This window comes from Chaetura pelagica, unplaced genomic scaffold, assembly GCF_000747805.2.
Source record: "Chaetura pelagica isolate M959 unplaced genomic scaffold, ChaPel_1.0 scaffold559, whole genome shotgun sequence".
Classification (NCBI taxonomy): domain Eukaryota; kingdom Metazoa; phylum Chordata; class Aves; order Apodiformes; family Apodidae; genus Chaetura; species Chaetura pelagica.
The window spans coordinates 904913-925516 of record NW_009970722.1 but is presented as its reverse complement, the minus strand read 5'-3'; the positions used below and the strand labels follow the sequence as shown (position 1 = coordinate 925516).

The 20604-nt window shown below is 37.4% G+C and overlaps 1 protein-coding gene across 1 annotated transcript in view; it reads left to right on the top strand.

Annotated features, from left to right (window-relative positions):
• TNPO1 (transportin 1) overlaps positions 1-20604 on the top strand; it is a 107921-nt gene that overhangs the window by 82603 nt on the left and 4714 nt on the right. Inside the window, exons 10-23 of the mRNA XM_010006384.1 lie at positions 617-677; positions 1276-1444; positions 2275-2427; positions 3535-3760; positions 6561-6732; positions 8187-8273; positions 8996-9103; positions 9304-9462; positions 9556-9643; positions 10594-10692; positions 10913-11008; positions 13783-13858; positions 14656-14755; positions 16183-16257. Coding sequence (XP_010004686.1) covers positions 617-677; positions 1276-1444; positions 2275-2427; positions 3535-3760; positions 6561-6732; positions 8187-8273; positions 8996-9103; positions 9304-9462; positions 9556-9643; positions 10594-10692; positions 10913-11008; positions 13783-13858; positions 14656-14755; positions 16183-16257 — 1669 coding nt within the window. The remainder of the gene's footprint in view (positions 1-616; positions 678-1275; positions 1445-2274; positions 2428-3534; positions 3761-6560; positions 6733-8186; positions 8274-8995; positions 9104-9303; positions 9463-9555; positions 9644-10593; positions 10693-10912; positions 11009-13782; positions 13859-14655; positions 14756-16182; positions 16258-20604) is intronic.

Genomic DNA, 20604 nt, shown 5'->3' with positions numbered 1-20604 from the left:
TGCCTTCTTTCAGTTTAAAGCCATTCCCCCTTGTCCTATCAACACATGCTCTTGGAAGTAAGCCCTAATACAGATTAATTGAGATTTCTCCAATACTGGGAACCTTCCTTAGTGAAGTAATCACAAGGGGATAGAAGGGCTTAATGTGGTTAGGCTTCCATTTGTAAGACTAGTGAAAGTCTTCAGTCACAAGTAAAGTGATTAAGTATTATTGGTGAGAGGCAACTTGTTTATCATGTGTATTAAGTCACTTTGAAGTTTTAATGAAAACATTTAGACTTAATTTCTGAAAAGTTCTTCAGAATAGATGTATCATATGGAAGAGTATCTGGTTTTTAGAAATTAAAACTAGCCACATGGCTACCTGTAGTAAAAAATTTGTAATTTTAAATTAACACTTTTTCAGATGACAAAGGATTGATTAACCTTATTACATGGAGCTTGGTTTAGGTACTACCTTTTGTTATCAGACTAAAATTGTTGTTTGTTTTCGCTTTTTTAAAATTTTGGTTTGGGGCTGAGGGTTGCAACCAAAATTATGGCCTAAATAATTGAAAACTGCCTTGATTTTTTTTGTGTGTGTGTTATTTTGATATGTACCAATATTTCTTTGTAGGCTGATACCTGTGCTGGTAAATGGTATGAAATATTCAGAGATTGATATTATTCTGTTGAAGGTGAGCATACATTTGTTTTGAGCTGTAAGAGTATCTGGTTGGTTTTTGACCTGTAAATCATAACAGGCAGATCCTGCCTACCATCTCTCCAATGGAGAATTAGTTTTCTGGTTCAAGATGTGCAGTTCCAAATACTAAATGTAACTGCTTCCATGTTGTTTGTTCCTGTTTTCCCTCGTTCCTAGACCACCCAACTAAGGCAGAGCTGGGACACTATTGCCCACAAACTACTGCAACAATAGAGTCTAAAAAAATGTTCATCATTAGTTTCTAGGTTGAATACACAGCTTTCTCCTTCAGTACATTTTGGAGTATGTCTGAGTACTGGAATTTATCACCTTTTTTTTTCTATTTCATTCCCATCAAGATTAATTTCTTAACAAGGATATTTTATGTGTGACCTTCCATCTCTTGCTTCTGCATTCCTGTCATTTTTTCTGGAAAATGGGGCAGCAAAATGTGTTTTTAGTTAGCTGGGCAGCACAAACCAGTTGTGAATCTTTTATATGCTTATCAAATCCTGAACTGGAACTACATTCTTAACTTCCTTGAGCAATGTAGTTGGACTAGTTTATCAGATAGAACATTTTTATTACAGGGGGATGTTGAAGAGGATGAAGCTATTCCAGATAGTGAACAGGACATAAGACCTCGTTTTCATCGCTCACGGACGGTGGCTCAGCAACACGAAGAAGATGGTATTGAAGATGATGATGATGATGATGATGAACTTGATGATGATGATACTATTTCTGACTGGAATTTAAGTATGTCAAAGAAATGTGTAAAATATTTTAAAATAGAGCTACTTGCATAATACAAAATGCACAGTAAAAAGGTTACTTTGTGTATAGGAATACAGAGGCTTTGCTTTTGTAGATAAAAAGAGCTATCTGACATGATGGATGGCATAGAGGGGGTTTCTTTCTGATGGCAGTTTGTGTAACGGGTTTGGCAAAAGCTTTTTTCAAATATGGCAGATAGCAGGCTGTGCTACAAACATTTGCTAGAGGCAATTCAACAGAACTGTTGGACTTAATATTTTGATTCTACAAGATAATAAAAAATCATATATCACCTGGTTAAGTTCATTTAAAAAAACAACAACTCTTGCACATTGATTGTTGGAGTAAGCATAATAATGCTGTCTTTTACTTCAATCTTGCTTCTAAAATTGGTTTGTGTGTTTTAATATTGGGCGGGGTTTTTTTCCATGTGAATATGCTGGTAATGATGGCCTTTACCAGTACTTCTTTTAAATATAAGGAATTTGCATCTGACCAGCATATACTACCTTAGTCAGGAAGAAAGGAGATAGCTGTGAGGAGTCCACAGTTCTGATCGCCTCTGTATGGATCATATGCCACTAGGCAATGTGGTAAGGAAAGAAAATACCACAAACTGTTTTTTAAGCCCATGTAGAAAATAGTGAAATTCTGACAAATCTGACTTACATGCACTTTGTGACAAGTGGAGGTATCTTTTCTCCTATTGCCATGAGACTCCACTAGCAGCTCAAAGTCAATATGAGGAATATATTGCCTAACTACAATGATGTGTACAATAAGCAAAGATTAACACTGTTAATTCCCCTCAGGGAAATGCTCTGCTGCTGCTCTAGATGTTCTCGCCAATGTATTTCGTGATGAACTTCTGCCACACATCTTGCCCCTTTTGAAGGAATTGCTCTTCCATCCTGAATGGGTAGTTAAAGAATCAGGTATCCTTGTTCTTGGAGCAATTGCTGAAGGTAAGGCAACAGTGCATATTGGGATGCTGATTTTTTTATTTGATCTAAAGCAGCTCTTTGATTCCCTCCAGTTGAATTAACTTCTGCAAACAAGTGTATATGTCCGTAGCTGGTTCAGTTTTGGTGATTAATCTGCTATTTGGTGACTTCAGTTACTTAATTTTTAATTTTCAAATCTATTTATGTTTGGGAGGCTGAACAGCTTAGACAATTTTTTTTTCTCCCCATCTTAACTGCAGCATGTCTTTATTGGTCTCTCATGAAATACTAACTTGATTTCACAGCAGAGGAATATTTAATAAATTTGAACATTATGTTTTATTTAAGTGTTTTCAGAAATGGAGAAGTGCATTCCTATGACCTCAGTGCCCTGAGTTGCTTTTTTGTGGATGGTTCTCCAATTTGAATGTAATAACTTCTGTTCCTGTGTACTTATTCACAGTCTTACTTGACTTTCTGCCTACGTTTTCAGCATCTCTGTCCCTTTTGCAACTGAAGGAATACTTTTGGGTCTGTGCCTTGATTATCGTTCTTTTCCTACAGTGTCTAGTGAATTTGTGACTAGAAAACTTGTTTGATAGTTTTGATTTCAAGTCAAGTAATTTAAAAGTTAGTGCTTCTGGCAAATCTCAGTGTATTACTGCCTTTGCTGACTTGACACGTTATTTTTTGCTGGTCAGTATTTGTATCATATTTAGGAGAAAAAAGAAGAAATGCAAATTTTTTAGAGTCTTTTTTAATTATGTGATGATTTGTTGTCAACACCAAGTTTTCTCTACTTCTTGTATTGGTTTCTCTGAGTAGACTGTTGTAGGACGTCTGAGTTGTATAAACTTATCTGGATGTACTTGCCATGCTCTGTTAAGTAAAACAGAATATCCAGTAATTGGGGAAGTGCTGAAGTAAAACTGCAGTTTAAATTAATATAAGTTTGATTGGGGATTTTAACTATTGTTTATGTAAGGCTTCTTTATAGGACTTAAAATAAATTAGGTAGATTTGCTTTGTATGTTTTTAAGATGTATTCTTACATGATAGAGAATGGGAATATGTCCCTTCAACTTTTTGTTAATTCTGGTGCTGCAATAGCTGTATCTTTTCTTCTAGGCTGCATGCAGGGTATGATTCCGTATCTTCCTGAGCTGATCCCTCATCTTATTCAGTGCCTCTCTGACAAAAAGGCTCTTGTGCGCTCCATTACATGCTGGACTCTTAGTCGCTATGCACACTGGGTAGTTAGCCAACCCCCAGACACATACTTGAAGCCATTAATGACTGAGTTGCTCAAGCGTATCCTGGATAGCAACAAAAGAGTACAAGAAGCTGCCTGCAGGTGAGCCAAACCTTAAGCAAAAGGTACTATCCTTGACATGGCTTTTTCATGGGAAACTATTTTAATGCCTTATCTATGACTGCATAACTCAATTTCTAGCTCTTAATGCATTTCTTTCTCTTTTAAATTGGAGTAGATGCAACTTCTTTAGTTACAGGTTACTCCGAGTTGTACTAACATGAAATAAGTTAATTTGCATTTCTCTTGACCTGTTTTCAGAGTATATGAGTTGCCAAACTAAGTCGCTTCCTGTAGTAAAAAAATTATCTGTTTGTGACCCTTACTTCTTTTCAGTATATGATTGTCCTGGTCCTGTTCAGATTGGTCCAAGGGCCATTGCCTGCCCAATCTCCTTTTTGATTTGTTCAAAAGCTCCTTGTTGTTTGGGGCCCCATTTAAAATCCTTTTTCTTATGGGTCACGTCATAGAGAGGTTTCACAATCTAATTATAACCAGGAATTTGCTTCCTCCAGAAAGCCTACAGTGCCTAAAAAGGAATTATTTCCTTTTTTGTTACTTGGTGGGGGCATAGCTGATATTTTGTTAATCACATTAATTGGGATGTGGCAGTGCCCATCTTGCCACCTAATTCCCAGGAACTGGTTGTCTTGTATAGGCCCCTTGGCTTTCCTTCTTTTTACAGCAAACCTGACTTCTAGAAGAATTTGGATCATTTTACTTTCACAGAGTAGGATTTAACAGCGACTCTTGGTTTTGAGTCCTTCTCCTCAGATAACTATGTCAGAAAGAAAGGCACACTCTTCCACAGCTACTCAAAAAGTACCAGTTTTATCATCCTCTCCCTCTCCTGCTTAAGAGGGAGGTACCCTTATCATCCTCTCCCTTGTCTCCTGAAATCTTTGGAGCTTTTGGACAGGGTTAAGTGCTTTTCCTTTTTGTTTTAGTCCTAGTCACAGGGTCAACTAGTAGCCATCTAGATCAAGAGTGGCCGTGGTGGCTGGGGCAGTAGCAGCAGTATCAACAGGGCTCGCTTCATGAATTGGAACAGCAGCAGTATCGGTGGGGGAGGAAGGAGCCATGTCAGAGTCGTGGCTGTGCCTGTAGGGTGCAGACATAGCAGCAGCGTTCTCTTTACAAGCAGCAGCTCACTCTTGAGCAGCAGCTTTTGCCCTACAAATGGGTTCTCACTTTCAGAGTTGGGATAGCTGTATTATACCTCCCCAACACATGAAGAGCATTCATAAAATTCAGCAAGACATTCAGAAACACCCCTGACCTTGTAAAGCTATGTTGATCCAAAATCTGGTGGACTTAACTGCAGAAAATGGAGTGGTATAGTTCCCCAAGGTAAAGCTGAAGATAAAATTACTAACAAAATTTTCTGTCCACACAAACCATCACTGCAGGATATACTGTAATGAATGTCAGTATTAAGGACTGTATCACTACTCTGGCTCTTGAGCAGTGCTTACCATTGATAAACTACAAATTAACATTTAGACCAGCTGCAAAGCAACATATTGCATGCCCTGCAGTTATTTTTTTAAAATTATTTAAAGTTCAATTGCAGATTTATAGCCTGTTTTGAAATGCTTTCTTTAGAGCTCAGGTACATTAAAATTACTTTTGCAGCTAAAAAATAAACTTACCTGGAAAACTCCACCTTAAGGAAAATGTAGAGCAGTTACAAGTCAAAAGCTTTCTGCATTGCAAGGGAATACAATGGTCTTTCTTGGAGAGGAGCAAAAAGCTACCTTCCTACAGTGAATAGTTGTGCAGTCATTAATGTCTACCAAATTGAAAATTAGTCAGGATACTATGTTTCCATGACTAAATTATGTATCATAGGAGATCTCTAACATTTATTCTGAGAAACTGCTCCTTTAGTTGGTGACACCTAAAAGGATATATTACTGAAGTATGTTTTCCTGCTCATATTGTATGCCTTTCTGAAAGAACACTTCATAATATTATAAAATTATAACAATGCTAGCCCTTTCACAGTTCACAGTTTCATTGTCTTAAGAAAAAAGCATTTCTGTATTTGGTAGCGCACTGGTAGGGAATTGTTCACCTCATGGGGTGATGCATGCAGTTTTAGTGAAGGGACAAGCTAATAATAATCTTGTTGACAGAAGCTAGGTCAGTAAATCTTCAACAGCTAATTTTTTTCTTTCCTTGATGCTTCTCTGAAGCAGAATGTCTGGTGTATGGGGTTTTTGTTTGTCTGTTTTGAGTGGGTATTTTTAATGCTGTTGTTCAAACAGTTTACAGACAACCTGAAAAGTTTGCTTGATGCCATCATGAGTGTTTTGGCCAAGGTTGACTAAAATTGTTTGTCATCTGTCTTTGCATTTATTTTTCCCTGTTTTTCTCTCTCTGTTTCTCTATGTTATATGCTGCTGAGAGGGCAGGATCATGTTGGCATTGTACCGGCACAAGAGCACTAGGGCTTCTAGTTGCAGCTACAGGATATGGAAAAGATAGTGTGCCATTTTTAACTTAAGTAAAAAGCTTTTGTTATGGTTTCTGCTATTTAAGTTAATTTATTGCAGCTTCTGTTGAGTAATGCTTTTCTCTGTGGGGGCTTCCTGTGTATAAATAATGGGTCTTATGGCAATATCTTTTAGTTTGTTCATAGCAATGAAAGAGCTGAATCCGTATGTGTTCAATCAAAAAAGATTGGAATTACCTCAGTAATACCATTTTGAAAAAGTGTCTTGGTTGAATCTGAGGACTAAATAGTTTTATGTTTAAACAGAGATGAGTAGTGTGGGACGTTTTGGGATCATCTTATGTTTTTGCAAGATACTAACTGACCTGTCTTTTTGTCCCTCAGTGCCTTTGCTACTCTAGAAGAGGAGGCTTGTACAGAGCTTGTTCCTTATCTTGCATATATACTTGACACTTTGGTCTTCGCATTTAGTAAATATCAGCATAAAAACCTTCTCATTCTCTATGATGCCATAGGAACTCTAGCAGATTCTGTAGGACATCATTTAAATAAACCAGTGAGTATACCTTCTGTAGAAGCAGTCATCATAACTGAAAAACTGGTTCAGTGGTTTTTGTAGTGTGGTTTACATGTTATAAAACAGAAATTCTGATGTTTCTGTAATACTGAACGTTAACAGGTAAAACACAGACTGCATGTAATTTTCCCACTACACAAATATTTGCCATTTTAAATAAGTCATTTTGTGTGAGGTGGCTTGTGAAATGTGCCTCTTGACATGAGGTTTTTTTCTCTTGTTCAGAATGTTTCAGCTCAGAGAAGACACATATCACTACGGATTTGAAATGGGGCTTCAGAAAAATTGTTGGAATGTATATTTTAATTTCTAATGACCACACTTTTTTTGGTAGCTATTTTAAGAGTAGCTGTTCTTTGTGTCTCTTTCCAGCGTATTGGTGTACATCATCACTAGAAGCTGCTTTATATGAGTGTGAGACAGGCATTCACTTCATATATAAAAACATAGAATCCTTTGGACAAAGCACAGATAATACAGAAGTAAATGCAGTAGGGCTTTTTTAATGTTCATACATTAATTAATACAATACACATACATGTCACATGTACATCTTTTATAATACTTACTGAAATATCTTTTTATCTCTCCATATTGCTTCAGATGTCATAGACCCACTAGAATAAACCAATTAGAGCTTTTTTCCATGGCACGTTGCTTGCCATCTGAGAACCGACACTGTCAAAGGGATTCTTTTTCAGTGTGTCTCTGACCCTGGCCACTTTGACAGTTTACAGTACCAGAAGAAGTCCAATGAGAGCTCCTGGTGAAGGTGGGACTTTCTTCAGTCACTTAGAATATTTTCTCTTTGGACATAGCTTTAGCTGCCAGCGTCCTTTGGCTCTTTAGATACCTTTAGGTGTCTTCTCCGAGCAACAGCACTATAGGGATCCCTTGCAGTCCTTCTGACTGTGACTGCAGTGGCAGGGAAGATGCAGATTTATACAGAAGGGGTAACTTTATCCTTCTGGAGTGATAGGAAATTACTTTCGTCATGGATTGTTAGTTGATGGGTGAAGTTTTAGGAACTTGAGGGAATAGGGATGTAGCGTAGCATCAGGGCAATGTGAGAGGTTTGGTAGGTGGCAGATGGCACAGCCAGTTTGCATTGCTAGTAAAAACATTTTCTACAAGCCCTGAAGCAATCATAGATTTGCAAAAACCTCAGCAGCTAGACTGAAACCAAACCTGGAGTAAAGATTCACTCTGCAAAGGTACTTACATTCTTCAGCAAAAAATTCTAAATCAGAAATTGTAAATTCTAATATTAAACTATTCCTACTTATTACAATGACTGAATTACAGTACATCAGAATTTTTTTTTCTGAAAAAATAGAATATATATCAAGTCTTAATACATCAGTTTTCTAGCTTTGAAATAAAATAGTTTCAATGAAGTGTTTCAGCAGCTGATGTATTTTAATCCTGAACAGGAATATATTCAGATGCTAATGCCTCCATTAATCCAGAAGTGGAACATGTTGAAGGATGAAGATAAAGATCTCTTCCCTTTATTAGAGGTAAGTGTTAAAATGTTATTGTTTTATTAACTTATTTTAGGAATTACAATTTCTACTAAAGATGCTCCCACTAGGAATTGACACTATAAAAGCTGACAGCATATATATTTCCCATTACAGAGAAAATATTCTGACTGTAGTAAAGAAAAAAGTTGTGATGTTGGAAATACCATTAGGTTTAGCAGAAATCTTTCACTTGTTTCTGCCATTTTGTAGTGTTCTCTTTGGGATTCTGAGTAAAAAAGAAATGTTCTATCCTCCTTTTATTTTTGTCTTCTTTCTATCTTTGCTCTCCCTTTGTTCCTCCATTAAAACTACATCAGACAAGCTGAAGGTACGAACCAGACCATGTAGTATATTCTCTGTACTTTCTCAGTGTGAAGAAGAAAAGCACCTCTAGAAGAATAAGTTTCATAACTCTTAAATAAATGTTAGGGCTTATACTCCGTCAAGATCCTGAAGTATAGTGTGAGTGGTGGCTGAATTTTGTAGCAGTTTTTGTGCACTTCTCTACCTCTAAGAAGATGCTGCAACTATGAGAATAACAACTTGCTCATACTTGACTTGAAGGCTCAGCTAGTTGATACTCCCTTTCTAGGTTATGATTTCTTAATCATTTAATACTTTTAATTTATTTCTCCTAAGTAAAAGGCACTTCAGGGATGTGAGGAAAGGTAGTCACTGCTGTCTTATTTAATTGATTGTTTGTCTGTTATTTCCAGTGCCTGTCATCAGTTGCTACTGCCTTGCAATCTGGCTTTCTTCCATACTGTGAACCTGTATACCAGCGTTGTGTAAATCTGGTGCAGAAGACCCTTGCACAAGCCATGGTATTTTTCTATTGCTATTTCAGTGTTTCCAGAATATCTCAGTAAGCCAATGTATTACCTACATAAAGTTAAGTGTTTGCGAGGAGATCTATTTTATAACCATTGAATATCAAAAGGAATCAGCAATGCAGAAGCTTTTTTTTTGGCATACTCATGAGAACATCTAATACTCATTTTGAAAAATGTGTACTTTGTTGCAGTTGCATAATGCTCAGCCAGATCAATATGAGGCTCCAGATAAAGATTTCATGATTGTGGCTCTTGATTTACTCAGTGGTTTAGCTGAAGGACTTGGAGGCAACATTGAACAGCTAGTGGCTCGCAGCAATATCCTGACACTAATGTACCAGTGCATGCAGGTGAGATGACTAACCTGTTTGATACAGGGATTTTCTTACTTAAGAGAATCAGAAACACTTCTATAATTGTAATTTTTTTTTTCCTCTCTTTAGGATAAAATGCCTGAGGTGCGGCAGAGTTCTTTTGCATTGTTAGGTGATCTGACAAAGGCGTGTTTTCAGCATGTTAAGCCTTGCATCGGTATGTCTCTTTTAATAATAAACATTTAACATGTTTCACAAATTGATAAGAGGCTGTTTTTTGCCTTTTTTAAAGCTCCCTATTCTGTGGGTTGCCTATTCAGGGTGTTGTAAGTTTTCATTTTCCTTTTGTCAGCAGTGGTATATAATTTTTTGTCATTTGAATTGTGTATTTAAAAGACTTATTTTTGCAGACAGTGAAATAGTTAATTTTTGTCCTTGATTTTTATGATGTAACAAGCTACCTGTTGTGCTGGAATGCAGCAAACCATAAGTGCTTAAACTTCAGTTCCAATAGTTGCTTGCTTTGGTAAATTCTTCAATTTATGGCTTTTTTCCCTGCTGTTGTTACATAATATTATATAAATCAGGAAATTTTGCTAAAGGCTGGGTTTTGGTTTGGTTTTTTTAAATTTAATTTCAATGGGGAAATGGCATCAGTTATGATATTTGCTGTCTCTTACCACAAATACTCTTTGTGACTAATTTTTTAGAATTTAATCAAAGACGGGATTGCCTTCTAGGCTTCATTATTTATTTAAACATAGCTGAATACATCCAGGTGACTTGAGGGTTGTTCAACCATGCCATAAAACTACAAGAACTTGTACATGTGATTTTTTTCTTCTATCCCCCTTTCCCACTGTCCCTCTACCCCAGCAAGGGAAGGGGAGAAAAATATTTCTAGAGTTGCATAAAAGTAAAGCCTATTAGAAACATTTTAAAATAATAATCTGAAAAGATCTGCATTGATCTGTTTGGGTTCTGAAATCTGGGTTTATCTGATTCATAGCAGAAATACACCTCTTGTTAATTCATGTGTAACACTTTTCAAGCATTTAAGTAGGCTTACATGATTTTCTTAAAAAAACTTTCTCCCCTGTGATCTTACAGTAGTGGGACAAGAAGGTTGTATTGTGTGATGAGAATTTAAACTGTTGTTCTTTCTAGCTGATTTCATGCCAATTTTGGGAACCAACCTAAACCCCGAATTCATTTCTGTATGTAACAATGCCACCTGGGCAATTGGAGAAATCTCCATTCAGATGGGTAAGACTTCTTTTTCTTTGAATTTCTGTATATATAGCATGGTTTGTCCTCATGAATGTATTTTGGATGTTGTTTTTTTAGTGATAGTTTCATGTTAAAGTTTAAATTTGAGATTCTATCCTAGTTGGTAATTTCAGTGTACTCGGTCTGTTTAGATTATGTGTATTAATGGTCATTTCATTCTGAATCTTTGTTGTTTGTTTTTTTTTGGCTGTTACAGGTATAGAGATGCAGCCTTATATTCCAGTGGTGTTGCACCAGCTTGTAGAAATAATTAACAGACCCAACACACCAAAGACGTTGTTAGAGAACACAGGTACCCAAAAACTCAACCATACGTGGCAAAGGGAATTAGAGATTTTTTTATAATTATTTTTAAAATTCCATAGGAGAATCACACCAGAACTGATTTTATGGCTATGAATTAGTTTTTTATAAGTAAAAGCAACTCTGTTTTGCAGAAGCTTTTACAAGTCTCAGTGTTGAAACAAACCGTCTGTCATATATCTAGATTCTTAAAGTTATTGCTTTCTCATTTTTATAGGGTTTATATTAATTTCTAATCTGCTTAAATATTTTTCCAGTTTTATTTATGTATTGAATATGACAAGTGTATGCAGTAACACTTAAAGATTTAGTTAACAGTGATTTTAATATATGCATGTCTTTACACATGTGTACTGTATATGTATGTTCAGTGTTAGAAACAAATGTGATTGGCATATATAAAACAAATAATGAATTATTTGACTTTACAAAAAAAGGTACCCTTTTATTAAAAGATAAACTTGTGGTATTGTGCACAAAAATCTAGATCTGTGATGGCAGTTTTATCACAACATAACTGAAATTATTAATAACATTTATTACGTGGTCACTTAATAACAGATTTCTGAAAAAAATTCTAATAATGGCATGCATGTTTTATGTTCTGGCCCACAGATTTACCTTCAAAATTGGGAGCAATCCCCAAATGCATTACTGAATCAGAATTTCTGAGGCTTGTTTCTTTTGCATTTATAGAGGGCATGTTCTGGTATGAAAAGCACCTTCCATACTTCAGCAAAACTTTATTAATGATTTGAGAGGTTTCTGGTTTACTATTTTATGAGTTGAGATTTTTTTTTAAAACTAATTGTCTGTAAGAAAATCACAGTTTAGTTGTTACACCTGACATGATTGAAAATTAGGCAAATTCAGTGGTACAGTTATATTTTTTGACCTAGGCAAGAGACAAATTGAAGAGAGATTTTCAATGCATATTTTTCCTCTGCTATTCTCTAAACTTAAAAGCTGCATTTTCCATCTCCCTGTTTAGTATGGAAGGTGACCTTGAAGAAAAAATTACCTAATTGTGTGGCATATTATAGGCACTACTTTTCAAAAAGATAATTTTGGAGCACTTGTTGTGAAATATGCCATGAAATAGTACAGCAATATAAATTTTCTTTCCCCCTGCTCCTGCCCTGATCCCCTTCCTCTGCACTGTATGGATGTGTAATACCTGTAACTTAGAGGCATCCTGGAGCCTAAATGTTTGCTTCCATTGTTGTTAATTTTTGGAAGCATCCAAACAATTTTTTTTTTTTATTCTCTTAATATTTACTTTAAATGTGGATGCATAACTGCAAATAAATGTTGAGTGTGGCGTATTACAAGTTTGTTGTGGGATATTTTGCTGCATGCCACTAGTATGTACAAGAATATTAGTTTCTCTACTTAAACTTGGTATGTAATGAGCTGTGAAAACAATTCTTGGATACATGAGACCCCACCCTAAGTAATATTAATGGCATAGAAAATAACCAGCACATGCCAAAAAATTGAGCTTTGACCAAGATTACTATTCCTTGTGAAGTCAGTAGCTGTGAGAGTTTACAGATAAAGCCTTGAAGTTATCACTTCAAATACAGTTTTCTAAGTTAGATCTGCTGAAAACTTTAGACACGGCATATTGAAACCATGGCAAACAGTGTGTTACCAGTGAGCTGCAGCTTTCATGAACCGAGTGGGATTCAAATTGCTAGTATATCCTACACCAAACTTTTGGAGAAAGCATCATCTGCTTTATTGCATGTTTCATGAAACTGTTCACAATTGCCTGTTAATTAGAGTGTTGCATAGTATGTCCCTTAAACTTAGGTTTCCTTTCTCTGCTTCATATAAATCTGCTGGATTTTAGTAGTATTTATGTATTTTGCTTCAAGTAATCCTGATACATTATTCCCCACCCTCTCCTTTTTCTGAAGATAATTTGTTAGTTGAGCAAACACCATTAAAACACATTTACAGGATGGTATTTTCTTCAGTCTGTGATGAAGCAGTTTTGCTTTTCATATGTCCTTATGCCTTGGTATCAGAAGTTAGTCGTAAGAAACTTACATGAGAAAGCCTTTTGTGAACAAGACAAAGATTGAAAATAAAGAATAAATTTTCTGCCATTAGTTGCCAAAGCTAATTCAAAAGTTAGCAACCACTTTGGATTAAATTCTCTAAGATTATGAAGAAGACAGGTAGTTGGTGCTCCTTAAGAACTGTTTCATGTATCTATCATTTTTAGATAGACCACAGTATTTTCCATGTGAAAGTATTCGTAACTATATTTTTACTGTGATAGTGTAGATCTATTATAATATTGAATTCTAAACATTGAAAAGTAACCATATTTTGAATAATTGATTCTAAAAGTGAAAATGGTTAATTACTACTTATGAAGAGTATCTATAATAGTACATTTGAATAAAAACTTTGAAATGTATAGTAGGTAAATTCACTGTAAGAGATGAGTTGGAAAAGGGCATAATGTTTACATCAGAAAGCCTTTGGATTTTAAATTGTGTTTTTGGTGTTCTCTCATTTACTTCTTTTTCTTTTACCCTGGAAAGTATACCATATATGTTGCTGCCTCTTATTTAGGGGGTGGTAATAAACAGCACTGGTGAAATCTTATGTTTATTATCATACACAGATTCTGTTGGTTTCTGTTTCTGAGTTATTTGTTGTTTTTTCTTTATTTTTTCTCCTCCCCCCTCATTTGCTCATGTCTTGGTTGGCGTTTGGTGGTGTATAACCGTGATTGCGTTACCTTAGCAATAACAATTGGTCGTCTTGGTTACGTTTGTCCTCAAGAGGTGGCCCCCATGCTACAGCAGTTTATAAGACCCTGGTGTGTATTATTCAATCTTTTTTTTTAATTCATTTTTCTTCACTCTCTTTCTTTCTTTCTTTCTTCTCTCTATCTCACTTTTAGATATATTTTCAGTTGGTTACAAAATCTCAATCCTTAATCATTGCCAACCATGTGACTAATCTTGTCCTATCAGGTTTGTGAGTTTTTAGTAGCACCGTCATGTATTCTTTATGTTGTGGCTAACGACTAATTTATGCATGGGATAAGATTGTCACATGCTTGCTGTGTTAAAGCTTGACTATGAGAGAGCATTGTAAAATCCACCAGAATGATAATGCAATGCATGCAAATACCGTAAAATTTAAACTGTGTGTTACTTTATTTAAAATTCAGTCCGAAGCTTGGATTGCTCTAAGGAATATATGTTTATAGATTTGTTATGTATAAAATAGCTTGCTTGCTGCTGTAGAAGTTAAACAACTGTTCTGTAAGTGGTATCTGACATAATTCATACTGTGATAGTATTATATGTTCTGCTTCTAATAATGATAGTTTCTATAAATATTTCAGGTACATGTTTCTTTTGTATTTAATGGAATGCAGGTCACACTTACTAGCTGTATGTATTTCAACAGGAGAACAAGATTATGTAGAATGATGCCTAATGGGAATATGCTAGTAAAGACTGCAGCAAGTGTTTTTTTAAGTGTTAAAAACAGCGTTTCAGATAATCTCATCGGTGTGACTTATTCCATCAAATACTCTCATTTAGTTCTGACTTAACTGAAGAAAAAGTAATACAGTTAGCTAAGTTTTGTTCTCCAACTTGTTAGGTGCACCTCTCTGCGAAACATAAGAGACAATGAGGAAAAGGATTCAGCATTTCGTGGGATATGTACCATGATCTCGGTCAACCCCAGCGGAGTAGTCCAAGTAAGATATAGTAATAGATCTTAGCTTCTTTTCTTTACTCATGTGAAACTTAGTGGAAGCTGTATATGAAATATGAACAAGTTTAGCATGATGTAAGTTGCCGTAGTACATGATTTAACTTTCTTTTGAGGTCTAAGAGGCCAAAATGTTTATATTGCAAATTATATGTATCGTGGGGCTTCAGTAATTCCCACCTAGCAAAGGAAAGGAGAAGAGTTTTGTTAAATTCAGGCTTTGTCTTTTACTTATGGAGAACATGTAAATAATGAACTTTGATTAAAATAACTGTATTTTGATACTTCTGCCAGTTTGTTGTCAGAATCTGTTTAAAAATATAGGGCACAGGTAGACATACTTAAATCTATTTTCAAGGTGTAACCTAGGCTTTTAAAACAAATACGACAAAAGGAGTAACCAGGCTTACCTTTTCAAAACTTGGGTCAGGAAGATTCTGTTTCAGTTTGATATTGCTTAAATAGTGTGACAAGGAACATGCATGTCTTTGAAATAATGTGATATCTGAAGAACATAGCATGATTTGCTCTTTAGGCTCCAACCCTCCAAAGTAAAGCTGTACCAATGTAGTATTTTCCTAGAGGAAAACAATTATGATTTTCCCTCTTCTGTGCCTGGAATACTTCCTGAAACACAAAAATTGAGCTTCTTCCTTCTTTTGAAATATAAGTTCATTTCACTTAATGCCTTATTCTATACTTAGTATTTACATCTTCTGCTGTCCATTTGTTCTTTCACATAACTTAAGAGGAGGAGAAAATTAAGAGATCTCTTCATTATCCCATCTCTCTTTCTCTGTAGCTGTTGTCACCAGTTCCTACTGAAAAACGTGCATTGTCAACTCAATGATTAAAGACCTGTGTCTTAGTTCTGTAGTAGGAAGTGATGCATGACAGCAGGCAAACTAAGTATAGGGATTGTGGGGTGGCTTTAGTTTTGATCCTGTATGAAGAACATCCTGTGTGTCCCAGAAAAAACTTCCGACTGCTTATAGAAATAACAGGGGTTTTTTTCCCCAACTGGAAATGGGTGAGTGCTGCAGTTTGTTGCTTGAGTTTGAGGTCTTGAGTTGCTTGTTCTTAAGGTGGTTGGTTCTTGAACTTTGTGTACTGAAAGAATTCCCATTAAACAAATGTGGTGTGGGAGCGGAGAGTTGTTTTGTTTTGGGTTTTTTTTACTGAAGTTTTATTTAATCAAAAAGCTAATTAAATATTCCTACACTCAGATATTTCTATTCCTGAACACTTAGGCATAAAATGACTTACCTTTATTGTCTGAATTAACTGGAAAATAAATACATAAAAACAGAAGCAGTTGTGAATTAGGATCAAAGAACCTGCGTAGTTCATATCGTGTTGGTTTCAGACCTGTAAAATGACATTTCTAACCTATGTGATTGTTCAATTTTATAGGACTTTATTTTTTTTTGCGATGCTGTTGCATCGTGGATTAGTCCAAAAGATGATCTCCGAGACATGTTCTGTAAGGTAAGGTTTCTAATATAGCAGTATAGCCTAATGGTGGTTGGTTTCAATCCTATGTTTTTTTCTTGCTTTCTATTTCCAATGTTAGCACTTTCTGCATTTATGGTTATGGAGGCTTTTTTGCAAGGCCATACCTTTTAAGACAAAGTAACATACAGATCCTATTTTGTTGTAATAACATATATTTTCTTACATGCATTTGTTTTTTCCCAAACTGCTGTGACTCTGTTACTGTTCAGAAGTGTGTCTCCTCTCAGAAATTGTAAAGTTAAATCCTGATTTTGAGGAATGATGTATGTCAAAACTTCACTATACTTCTCTTAAAGCAAAATTGATCCTATTCATAAATACTTATTATGATCGTGCTGTCTGTGATGATTGTCCAAAGCAGTGTCAGTGTTTGTTTCTGCACTGGTCCTTCAGCACTGAATATTTGCTTCAGTAAGTTAGACTCCTTTTTTGATTCTTTCCAAGTTGTCCGTGTGAGTTCTAAGGCATTCAAATTAGACACATCCGTTCTTCGTCACTTGGCATAAGGACATCCTTGCTTTTTAGATTTTTAGATTACTTCTTTATGAGCACATTATTGTTGCAGTCCTGTTAGATGTTTTTCCAACAATAATTGTGCCTTCCAGGAACAATGAAAAAAAAAAAATTGTTTGTCTAGTGTTTCTTTTTTTGGTTTTGTGGGGTTTTTTTAGCACTAGAGCTGAGAGAGAAAATACCACTTCTAGGAGCATGGGTAGATGAGTTGCCAGTGTTGAAATCTGACACATAGCCCAAGACTTGTATAACTTTTTATAAAAAGTAAGGTGTCTGAAGACTGTAGCTGAAGCTCACTTGCTAAAAATCTGCTGGAAGATAGTTTTAAAAGTGTTCCTTTTGTCATAGCTGAACATTCTTAGATTTTCAATAGTTTCTTGGCAGCTGGCTAATCTATCTCTTTGGGATAGGAAAGAGGTGAGCCTGCTTGTTGAGAGTCTCTTTCAGGGAGAAAAGCAATCAGTTAACTGGTGACACTGTAATAGCATTATTCCTGTATCCTATTTAAAAACAACTCTGCTTGAGAATGTTGTGTTGAGGGTGAAGTCAGTGCTTGGAGCTTTAACTTCGACATTAACTGTGCGGTAATAGAGGAACTGAAACAGAGAGAGTTGTTTTATAACCATGTTCCTGTAAAGGGCAACAGTGAAAATGAGGCACTTTGGACCCCAGTGACCAACCAAAGCAGGACTGTACTTCAGTTTCCACCCTCTAGCATCACAACCAAAACCAGATATGAATCTTTTAACAGGCATGAGCAAGTTCTGCAAGGAGAAACTGTACCAGCAGCACACAGTGGGTAAAAAGAAATTACGAGAGCTTGCGGTGGGTGACTGTCTGTTAAAGGGCTATGGGGTACCTACTTGCTGGCCTGACAGGGAGTCACAAGAGGTATGCTACCTTCCAGCAGCTAAGATCCATGACATTGCTGACAGAATGCCACACCTTGTGAAAAGCACTGACTATTCACTGTTTGTCTCTTATGTGGGCGTGAATGACACTGCTAGCCAGAACCTGGGCAGAATCAAGAGAGAGTATAGAGCCCCCTGAAAGTGTAAGTGAAAAATGTTCAAGTTACCTTTTCATCTATTTTACCAGTTGGAGGAAAGGCAGCCAGAAGAAGACATATAATGCATATCAACTTCTGGGTGTGTAGCTGATAGGTCACAAAGGCTTTGGCTTTTACAACGAGACATTTCTTACTATAACGTGTTAGAAAGGGATGGAATCCACCTGTCTAGAAGAAGCAAGGGAATCTTTGGCAACAGCCTGGCCAGATGGGTGAGGCAGACTTTATACTGAAGGAATCAGAGGACAGGATCCAAAATGGCAATACTCATAAGCCAAGCCAACTAGGGCAGCAGCATATGTTAGGTGCCTTCCAAGATGAGAGCCAGAGAGGCAAACGGTGACAAGAAGGGCTTATTCAAGTGTATCAGTAGCAAAAGGAAGGCTAGGGAAAATGTGGGCTTGCTGCTAAATGAGATGGGTGCCCAGATGATGGAGGATACAGCGAAGGCAGTTACTGAATGCTTCTTTGCTTCAGTCTTTAGTGCTAAAACTGGGCCTCAGGAATACCAGAACCTGGAAGTGAGAAAGTCTGAAGAAAGGACAGCTTTCCTGTGGTCAAGGAGGATTGGGTTAGAAATCATTTAGGCAAACTGGATACCCACAAATCCATGGGTCCCAATGAGTTGCACCTGTAAGTGCTGAGGGAGCTGGCAGGTATTGCCATGCTCTATTGTCTTTGAAAGGTCATAGAGAAGACTACCCAGGACTTCAGGGCACCAGACTTTGGTCTCTTAAGGGACCTGCATGGTAGACTACCATGGGGTAAAGCCATGGAGAGAAGAGGAGGCCAAGCAAGCTAGTTAATGTTCAGTAATCACCTCCTCCAAGCTCAGGAGTGATGCATCCCTATAAAATCAGGCAAAAATACCAGGAGGTCTGCATGGGTAAACAAGGAGCTTCTGGGCAAGATCAAACACAAAAAGGAAGCCTACAGAGGATGAAAGCAAGGTCAGATAGCCTGGGAGGAATGCAGAGAGATTGTCCAAGCAGCCTGAGATCAGGTTAGGAAAGCTGAAGCCCTGGTAGAGGTAAATCTGGCCAGGGACATCAAAGGTAACAACAAAAACTTCTATAGGTACGTCAGTGATAAAAGGAAGACTAGGGAAAACGTGGATCGTGTCCAGAAGGAAAGGGGAGACCTGGCTAGGTGGGATATGGAGATGGCTGAGGTACTCAATGACTTTTTTGCCAGTCACAGAAGGCAAAGGCCGTATCCAGGAGAATGAAGGACCACCACCCACAGTGCACAGATACAGGCTGGGCAGAGAATGGATTGAGAACAGCCTTGAGGAGAAGGACTTGGGGATGTTATTTGATGAGAAGCTCAGCGTGAGCACATGGAGCACCATCCAGGTGCATTTGCCACACAGAAAACCAACTATAACGTGAGCTGCATCAAAAGAAAACTCTGCTTTCATGGAACCCAGTTTGGAGCGCTGCATCCGGTTCTGGAGTTCCTAGCACAAGACAGACATGGAGTTGTTGGAAAAAGTCCAGAGCGACTGTAGCATCTCTTCTATGAAGACAGGCTGGGAGAGCTTGGGTGGTTCAGCCTGAAGAAGAGAAAGCTCCTGGGAGACCTTAAAGCAGCTTTCCAGTGCCTAGAAGAAAGCTGGAGAGGGACTTTTTGTAAGGGCGGGAAACAATAGGACAGGAGGTAATGGTTTTAATCTGAAAGAAGGTAGCTTTAGGTTAGACATTATGAAGAAATTTTTCGCTATGAGGATGGTGAGATGCTGGAGCAGGTGGCCCAGGGAAGTTGTGGATGCCCCCTCTCTGGAAGTGTTTAAGGCCAGGCTGGAATAGGGCTTTGAGCAACGGTGCCTAGTGGAAAGTGACCCCTCCCATGCAGGGAGGCTGGAACTAGATCATCTTTAAGGTCTCTCCCAACCCAAACCATTTTGTTATAATTCTGTGATAAGAGAAGTACCTGAGGACTGCAGGAAAGCCAGTGTCACTCCCATCTTCAGAAAGGGCAAGAAGCCTCATCTTTATCTTTGGAAAGGTACCGGAACAGCTATTTCTGAATGTCATCTCTAAGCATGTGGAGGAGAATGTTATCAGGAGTAGTCAATATGAATTCACCAATCTAATAGTCTTCTGTGGTGTTACGACTGTCTGGGTAGATCAGAGGAGATCAGTGGAAGTTGTCTGCCTTGACTTCAGCAAGGCTTTTGATACTGTTTCCCATAGCATCTTCATAAGTAAGCTTGGGGAGTGTGGGTTAGATGTATGGACAGTGAGATAGATTGAGAACTGTCTCAATTGTCAAGCTCAGAAGGTTGTGATCAGTAATGCAGTCTAGTTGGAGGCCTGTTGCTAGTGGTATTCCCCAGGGTTCAGTTTTGTGTTCAGTCTGGTTGAACATACTTAAAAGTATCATCCTCATCATCTGGATGAAGGGATAGAATGTATCCACAGCAAGTTTGCTGATGATACAAAACTTGGAGGCATGCCTGATACACCACAAGGCTGTGCTGCCATCCAGTGAGACATGGGTACACTACAGAGTTGGGCAGACAGGAACCTAATGGAGTTCAACAAAGGCAAGTGTAGGGTCCTGCACCTAGAGATGCATAACCCCATGCATTAGTACAGGTTAGGGGTTAGCCTGCTAGAAGACAGCTCTGGGGAGAAGGACCTGGGAGTCCTGGTGGACAAGAAGTTAACCATGATCCAGCAAAGTGCCCTTGTAACCATGAAGGCCAGTGCCATCCTGGAGAGCATTAGAAAGAG